The 9,407-nt window shown below is 38.3% G+C and overlaps 1 protein-coding gene across 2 annotated transcripts; it reads left to right on the top strand.

Annotated features, from left to right (window-relative positions):
* Window positions 1–208: 208 nt before the first annotated feature.
* On the top strand, window positions 209–8,754 carry plekhb2 (pleckstrin homology domain containing, family B (evectins) member 2). 2 transcript variants are annotated; one of them, XM_071405979.1, is made up of 8 exons: window positions 209–364; window positions 647–695; window positions 1,033–1,185; window positions 1,387–1,489; window positions 1,598–1,637; window positions 5,109–5,195; window positions 6,935–7,052; window positions 7,247–8,754. In XM_071405979.1, exons 2-8 carry the CDS (start codon window positions 659–661, stop codon window positions 7,390–7,392), a joined length of 684 nt encoding a protein of 227 aa, XP_071262080.1. In that variant the 5' UTR covers window positions 209–364; window positions 647–658; the 3' UTR covers window positions 7,393–8,754. The 2 variants fall into 2 exon arrangements, with proteins under 2 accessions (XP_071262080.1, XP_071262081.1); XM_071405980.1 differs by lacking the exon at window positions 647–695 and having other exon boundaries at window positions 227–364.
* Window positions 8,755–9,407: the final 653 nt, after the last annotated feature.

Genomic DNA, 9,407 nt, shown 5'->3' with positions numbered 1-9,407 from the left:
CCTGTCATGTGTTAAATACCACCTTCCCCACTTGGTTATGAACACAGCATTCATTAGCTGAACATTAGCTACAGACATTCATAATTCATGACATCCTAGATTTTCTTTGGCTCAAAAGATACAGATTTGATCATATCCTTATGATTGGATAACTTTAGGGTTTGGCTCCTTTATATTTTAAAAGTAAAGACAATCACGACTTATTATTGTAACATTACAGGGAACGAATAATATGATTGTTTATCGTGGCTTCAATTCCCAGCATTCTAATTAAGGACCAGTCAGCTGATATTGATGATGTCATTCAAAACAAGACAGTTAACTTTTGTCCTCTCAGGGCTTTGAAAAGGACGTTCCACAAGAGGTAATTTAATTACAGATATGGCATGTGTAGCTAGTCATATTATAATCGACAGTAATATGGTCCGAATAAGCTTCAAAGCATAGTTTACCAAAGGGTCAAATGCCAACGTAAATAGATTCGGTCAGCTAACGTTAGTTAGCATACCAGGCACTAGTGTAGGCAGTGAGTGTTACGATGGTTTAGCTAAACTAGCTATTAGATATGATAGCTAAATAGATTTCGCTATATCCAGTAAGCATTTTTTGTTGGTGTTTCCAAATGTTTATAATTGCTTATTTTCAGAGTAACCTAACGATGTCGATTGTGAAAAGTGGCTTCCTCCATCGGCAGAGTGAGTGGAGCTGTAGCTAACGTTAGCTGTACACTGTCACTAGTGCAGTACACAAGTCTGTCACAAACCTGGAGTGTAATCATTACTCCAAACGTTTTGTAACGAAAACTGGCGTTTCTATTGGACATATTCATGTAGGTTCCTCCCTGTTTTCTGAACATGTTCAATAGAACTGCTAGTTTTCGTTGCAGAAATGTTTTCTATAGTTTTCTTCCTGACACTTCACAGAATTTCGTCATGTAGTTTTTCCATACCACCATGGGCTCATTGCTCTTTGGGGCTTAGACCTGTGTTTGCACAAGTGCTAAGAGTATTTAAATATAATGAAATGATACAGGCACTATTCTGCGGCGGTGGAAGAGGAACTGGTTTGATCTGTGGTCTGATGGGCGGCTGGTTTTCTATGATGACCAGCACCGGCGAGATATGGAGGATGAGATCCACATGAGAGTGGACTGCATTAACATTCGCAGTGCAACTGCATGTCAAGGTACTTGACTACCTACATCTGCTATACTTTTCTATCCAATCCTCTCAACTCGCAATAGGACCCCCCCCCCCCCCCCCAGCAAACTTAAGATGAATGCTCTAACTGTAAGTCACCCTGCATAAGAGCGTCTACTTAATGACAAAAATGTATCCACACCAACCCATCAACCAACAGTTACATCCACCTTTTCACTGTCCACAGATCTAAACCCTCCAGAGGGCAGAAGTCGAGATGCCCTACTCCAGATAGTCTGCAGAGATGGACGGGTTATCAGCATTTGTGGAGACAGTGCAGATGATGCACTGTAAGACATCTCTCCCATTGTAATCAATATGACTGTGATTAGTTGTGTGTATATGGGTTAGCCTGCTGAAAACTCAAGTTTATTCTTGTTTTCCCATTGTTGTTTCAGGGCATGGACCATGGCTCTCCAGGATGCCAGAATCAGCTCTGTGAGTTTCTGCTGGTCTGCAAAGACCCTCTGCCTGCATATCCTAGTCTACTTATGGACAGTATTATAGCTCAGGTCTTAATATAGAGTATCAGTCAAAAGTTTGGACAGACCTACTCATTCCAGGGTTTTTCTTTATTTTTCCTATTTTTTACGTTGTAGAATAGTAGCGAAGACATCAAAACTATGAAGTAACACATGGAATAATGTAGTAACCAAAAAAGTGTTAACTTGTGGCTGCAGGGGCAGTATTGAGTAGCTTGGATGAAAGGTGCCCAGAGTAAACGGCCTACTCCTCAGTCATAGTTGCTAATATATGCATATTAGTATTGGATAGAAAACACTCGGAAGTTTCTAAAACTGTTTGAATTATGTCTGTGAGTATAACAGAACTCATATGGCAGGCAAAAACCTGAGAAAAAATCCAAACAGGAAGTGGAAATTATTAGGCTGGTCGATTTTCAACCAAGATCCCATTGAAATCACAGCGAGATATGAATGAGTTTTCACTTCCTACGGCTTCCACTAGATGTCAACAGTCTGTAGAAGGAAGAGGAATTAGTCAAGTCTGCCATGACCTGACCATGCTTTCACCATGCGCGTTCACATAAGAGGGAGCTCTGTTCCATCGCTCATCAGAAGTCAATGTAATTCTCCGGTTGGAACGTTATTCAAGATTTATGTTAACAACATTCTAAAGATTGTTTCAATACATCGTTTGACATGTTTCTACTGACTGTTACTGAACTTTTGGACATTTCGTCAGCTTTTAGGGAACGCGCTTCGTGACTTTGGAATTGTTTACCAAACGCGCTAACAAAAGTATCTAATTGGACATAAATAACAGACATTATCGAACAAATCAAGCATTTATTATGGACCTGGGATTCCTGGGTGTGCATTCTGATGAAGATCATCAAAGGTAAGGAAACATTTATCATGTAAGTTCTGATTTCTGTTGACTCCAACATGGCGGCTAATTTGACTATTGTTCTGAGCGCCGTCTCAGATTATTGCATGGTTTGCTTTTTCCGTAAAGTTTTTTTGAAATCTGACACAGAGGTTGCATTAAGGAGAGGTATATCTATAATTCCATGTGTATAACTTGTATTATCATCTACATTTATGATGAGTATTTCTATTGAAATGTTGTGGTTATGCAAAATTACTGGATGTTTTTGGAACTAGTGAATGTAATGCGCCAATGTAAACTCCGATTTTTTTTATATAAATATGAACTTTATCAAACAGAACATACATGTATTGTGTAACATGAAGTCCTATGAGTGTCATCTGATGAAGATCATCAAAGGTTAGTGATTAATTTTATCTCTATTTATGCTTTTTTTTTTTACTCCTATCTTTGGCTGGAAAAATGGCTGTGCTTATTGTGGTTTGGTGTGACCTAACATAATCGTTTGTGGTGCTTTCGCTGAAAAGCATATTTGAAATTGGACGCTTTGGTGGGATTAACAACATGATTACCTTTAAAATGGTATAAGACACATGTATGTCTGAGGAATTTTAATTATGAGATTTGTGTTTTTTGAATTTGGCGCCCTGCACTTTCACTGGCTGTTGTCATATCGATCCCGTTACTGGGATTGCAGCCCTAAGAAGTTTTAAACCAATCAAAATATATTTTATATTTGATCATCTTCAAAGTAGCCACCCTTTGCCTTGACAGGTTTTCAAACTCTTGGCATTTTCTCAACCAGCTTCATGAGGTTGTCACCTGGAATGTGTTTCAATTAACAGGTGTGCCTTGTTAAAAGTTAATTTGTGGAATTTCTTTCCTTAATGCGCTTGAGCCAATCAGTTGTTGTGACAGGGTAGGGGTGGTATACAGAAGATTGCCCTATTTGGTAAAAGACCAATTCCATATTATGGCAAGAACAGCTCAAATAAGCAAAGAGAATCGACAGTCCATCATTACTTGTAACACATGAAAGTCAGTCAATCAGGAACATTTTAAGAACTTGAAGTTTCTTCAAGTGCAGTCGCAAAAACCATCAAGCGCTATGATTTACATTTACATTTTAGTCATTTAGCAGTCGCTCTTATCCAGAGCGACTTACAGTAGAGCGCATACATTTTATTACATTTTTACATACTGAGACAAGGATATCCCTACCGGCCAAGAGCAGACGCTCTTATCCAGAGCGACTTACAGTAGAGTGCATACATTTTATTACATTTTTACATACTGAGACAAGGATATCCCTACCGGCCAAACCCTCCCTACCGGCCAAACCCTCCCTAACCCGGACGACGCTATGCCAATTGTGCGTCGCCCCACGGATCTCCCGGTTGCGGCCGGCTGCGACAGAGCCTGGGCGCGAACCCAGCCCAGCCTGGGCGCGAACCCAGAGACTCTGGTGGCGCAGCTAGCACTGCGATGCAGTGCCCTAGACCACTGCGCCACCCGGGAGATGATGAAACTGGCTCTCACGAGGACCGCCACAGGAAAGGAAGATCCATAGTTACCTCTGCTGCAGAGCATAATTTCATTAGTTAACTGCACCTCAGATTGAAGCCCAAATAAATGCTTCACAGAGGTCAAGTAACAGACACATCTCAACATCAACTGTTCATAGGAGACTGCGTGAATCAGGCCTTCATGGTCGAATTGCTGCAAAGAAACCACTACTAAAGTACACAAATAAGAAGAGTGCTCAGCATATGTGGGAACTCCTTAAAGACTGTTGGATAAGCATTCCAGGTGAAGCTGGTTGAGAGAATGTCAAGAGTGCAAAGCTCTTTGAAGAATCTCAAATATAAAACGTATTTTGATTTAATACTTTTTTTGGTTACTAAATCAAATCAAATTTTATTAGTCACATGCGCCGACTACAACAGGTGTAGACCTTACAGTGAAATGCTTACTTACAAGCCCCTAACCAACAATGCAGTTTAATAATATATTTAATTACAGATAAGAACAAGCAAAAACTACATGATTCCATGTGTGTTATTTCATAGTTTTGATGTTTTCACTATTATTCTACAATGTAAAAAATAAAGAAAAACCCTTGAATGAGTTGGTGTGTTCAAACTTTTGACTGGTACTGTATATCTATCCAACTGCAATTATAAACTAACATATAGCTTATTATTCACAAGAAACTGGGATGTGAACACAATGCATAGGAGAGTAATATTGTGATACTAACAGTGATGTGAAATATAGGGAATGGTGTTAAGAGACAAGCGGTTTGTCCCCAGACCCAACACACACAGCACTGTCATGCCAAATGTGTAAATAATCTATAGAATGTGTGTGTAAAGTAGTCTACATTTCATACTAAGCACTATTATTTATTTGCTCTCGACTGTCATATCAAAGTTAATTGTTTTTCAAACACCATGGCTGCGTTTACACGGCCAGCCCAATTCTGATATTTATTTTTGAGTAGGTGTGTGTAAACATTTGACTGGTACTGTGTGTATGTGTATATCTCTATATTTTTAGGTGGTCGCACCTCCTCAGATTGGCTTTGCGCAGCAAATTGTTGCTTCTGCCCCTCCTCCATATTCTGAATATGGTCCTCCACCTCCGGTACGTATGTGAGCCTGCTGCCTAGACTTTACGTTTGTAAATATGCTTTGAGCAGTCTAGTGCCTTCAGAAAGTATTAATACCGCTTTACTTACTCCATATTTTGTTGTGTTACAGCCTGAATTCAATCTACACGCAATACCCCTTAATGACAGTGAACAGTTGGTTTTTAGACATTTTTGCATATTTATTGAAAATAAAATACAGAAATATCTCATAAGTATTCACACCCAAGTCAATACTTTGTAGAAGCACCTTTGGCAGCGATTATAGCCATGAGTCTTTCTGGGTAAGTCTGAGGTTTCCACACCTGGATTGTGCAACATTTGCCCATTTATTCTTTAAAAATTATTCAAGCTCTACCAAATTGGTTGCTAGACAACCAATTTCAGGTCTTGCCATAGATTTTCTAGTAGATTTAAGTCAAACTGTAACTCGGCCACTCAGGAACATTGACTGCCTTCTTTGTAAGCAAGTCCGGTGAAGATTTGGCCGTGTGTTTTAGGGTATTGTCTTGCTGAAAGGTGAATTCATCTCCCAGTGTCTGGTAGAAGGCAGACTGAACCAGATTTTTTTCCAGGATTTTGCTTGTGTTTAGCTCTATTTCTTTTTTTTTAATAAAAATAAAAAAAACACCCCAGTCCTTAACAATTACATGCATACCCATAACATGATGCAGTCAACACTATGCTTGAAAATATAGAGCGATACTCAGTGTTGTATTGGATTTGCCCAAAACATAACACTTTGTATTCAGAACTAATAGTTCATTGCTTTGCCACATTTTTTTTTTGCAGTATTACTTTAGTTAGTGCCTTGTTGCAAACATGATGCATGTTTTTGAGTATTTTTTATTCTGTGCAGGCTTCCTTCTTTTCACTCTTGTCAGTTAGGTTAGTATTGTGGAGTAACTATAATGTTGTTGATCCATCTTCAGTTTTCTCCAATCACAGCCATTAAACTATAACTGTTTTTTAAAATCACCATTGGCCTCATGGTGAAATCCTGAGCGCGTTCTTCCTCTCCGGCAACTAAGTTAGGAAGGACGCCTGTATCTTTGTAGTGACTGGGTGTATTGAGACAACATCCAAAGTGTAATTAATAACTTCACTATCAAAGGGTTATTCAATGTCTGCCTTTAAAAAAAGAAAATGTACTTGTATTTTTTTTTTTAAAGCCCATCTACCAATAGGTGCCCTTCTTTGAGACATTGGAAAACGTCCCTGGTCTTTGTGGTTGAATCTGTGTTTGAAATTCACTGCTCAACTGAAGGACCTTACAATTATCTGTATGTGTTGGGTACAGAGATGAGGTAGTCATTCAAAAATCATGTTAAACACTATTGCACACAGTGAGTCCATGCAACTTATTATGTGACTTGTTAAGCAAATTGCCATAACAAAGGGGTTGAATACTTATTGTCTTGAGACGTTTCAGCTTTTCACATGTTTTTCATTTATAAAAAATAAAACATAATTCCACTTTGACATTATGGGGTATTGTGTGTTGGCCCGTGACAACAAATCTACATGTAATCAATTTTACCTTCAAGCTGTAACACAACCAAATATGGAAAAAAGTAAAGGGGTGTGAACTTTCTGAAGGCACTGTAACATGGTGTTTATGCTATATATTGTGGTTTTGGATAAATGTATATGGCTTGCATCAGTTCTCTAGATACCAGGGCAGTAGTGGTAGTCTCCCCAATAGTGACACAAGTGATTTCTGCCTTTCCAACAGGTTTATGTTCCAGACGCTTATGGAGGGTATGCCCCAGCTCCTCCTGTCCATGGCACACAGATCATTTACTCAGCTGATGGGCAGCCCTATGCTGTTGCATACCCCTATCAATACCAAGGTACGCACAGGGTGAATTCACACTTTTTTTTCGTTTGCATGCTCCCGAAGGAATGTCAAAGTTACGTTGATAATCACATTTAATTAAATGTTCCTTTGTTCTTTTAATGGATGTAATCTTTCAGTTACTATTTTGCAATATAGCTTTTTTCCACCATTCTAACTGCAGTTAATGTTTCCCACCATGATTTGTAGGAGCATATCCTATGAGGAATCCCCAAGGGATGAATCAGGTTATTGTTCACGAGCGTCAACGTGACGATGGAGGAGACGTGGCTCTCAGCATGCTTGCTGGAGCTGCGACTGGATTGGCTCTTGGCTCTCTCTTCTCTGTCTTCTAGTGTCTTCATAGGAACCGCTTACAACGATACCCACCCCCAACTGACACACACCGTTCCCACATGTTGGTAGCACTGCAACTTCATCTCTGTAGCCATGTGACAGAGATGGAGGAGTTAAATGTATGTGATGGTTGGGCTTTGTTCACCTATGACGCATGATTGTGATGTGCCAGTAAATTACTCCATTTGTGTCCTTACCAAAACTTTTGATGTATTAATGCTCTAGCACTTTCTATTAGGCACAGTAGCTATTATGCAGCTTGCCTCTTCTTTTGTTTGTACTGTCTGTCCTTTTGTTTGAAACACGAATGTACTTTTGAATAAACGCAAATGATAATTGGATATTCTAACGCACAGTTGAAGGAAAGGTTTTGAGAGAGATATTAAATATCTTTTCAGGTCTAGCAAATTTCAAGTGTTCTGATGTCCCATGTAGTAGAGTGGCCAATAAGAATGTGGAAAAGAGTGTCGTGGCACCTGCCTGAGCGCGTAGGCTACATTTCTTTGTTCCTTTGAGGGTTGAGCATCCTGATTCTTCACCTAAAACCTGTCTTACATCCAATGTGCTTTTGTGAGGGTTTTCCACTTTATCTTTGTAATTTTACTCACCTTCATATGTTTCTTGATTATTGTCATTCCTTTAACATGGTAGGATATTAGATATAATTTAAGGGGAAGTGAACATGGGATTTGTTTTCTTCTTTTCTACAGTCCTTATTGTTTTGTTTTCCTATTACTCCATTGTCAGCGTTAAACCATGTATTTTATTTTATCTCACGTTTGAATGGACTTTCAGGAGATGCATGTGTTTGTTAGGGTATGCACAAGCATCATCAGTTTAATCGCTGCTACAACAGAGAACTGAAAGATACTCCTTGACATTTTAATTGTTTTGAATTTACTCACACTCCCAAAATGATTTTTTAAAATATTTAACTTTTTCCTGTTACTGATATTAATGGCATATTTGACTGATTACATTGTGCTCTTTGGTTAAGTGGATAAGTTACTAGTTAAATAATTGAGTGGCCTCATTGTTTTTTATCACTGAACACATCATAGAGACTGGTTTCTCACCTATTAACCTTTTATATTCAATTTCAAAGTCTTACATTTCATTCAAAGTTATGCCACCTTGTATAGACATTTGGAATACTAGGTTGTTTCCTCTTTTGACATGAAAGTTGTATACAGTAATTTATGATATAGGATATTTATTTGATATCAAATGAAGTAAAAATCATTATACCTTACATTTCAAATGGGAAACATGCTTTGTTATGCAGAATTAATGAATTGTTTATTGCTCTTCAGTGATGTATGACATTTTAACCATTATGTATTAAATTATCATTCAATTCACGTTTGAAACTATATGTAAATCCTAGCAACTTCTGAGTTCCACCTTGGCTCAAGGGAAGCCGCTTGATGTCACATGGGCTGCGTTTACACAGACAGCCCAATTCTGATCTCTTTTCCAGTAATTGGTCTTTTGACTGGTCATTTGACCAATCACATCAGATCTTTTCCATATCTGATTGGTCAAAATACCAATTACTGAAAATAAATATCAGAATTGGGCTGCCTGTGTAAACGCAGCCATGGTGTTTGAAAAACAATTAACTTTGATATGACAGTCGAGAGCAAATAAATAATAGTGCTTAGTTAGTATGAAATGTAGACTACACGCACATTCCTTAGATTATTTACACATTTGACATGACAGTGCTGTGTGTGTTGGGTCTGGGGACAAACTGCTTGTCTCTTAACACCGTTCCCTATATTTCACATCACTGTTAGTATCATAATATTACTCTCCTATGCATTGTGTTTACATCCCAGTTTCTTGTGAATGATAAGCTGTATGTCAGTTTATAATTGCAGTTGGATATATATACAGTACCAGTCAAAAGTTTGGACACACCTACTCATTCAAGGGTTATTCCTTATTTTTACTATTTTCTACATTGTAGAATAATAGTGAAGACATCAACACTATGAAATAACACATATGG

Source organism: Salvelinus alpinus, chromosome 6 (genome assembly GCF_045679555.1).
Source record: "Salvelinus alpinus chromosome 6, SLU_Salpinus.1, whole genome shotgun sequence".
NCBI lineage: Eukaryota > Metazoa > Chordata > Actinopteri > Salmoniformes > Salmonidae > Salvelinus > Salvelinus alpinus.
This window is presented reverse-complemented; position numbering and strand designations above follow the sequence as displayed.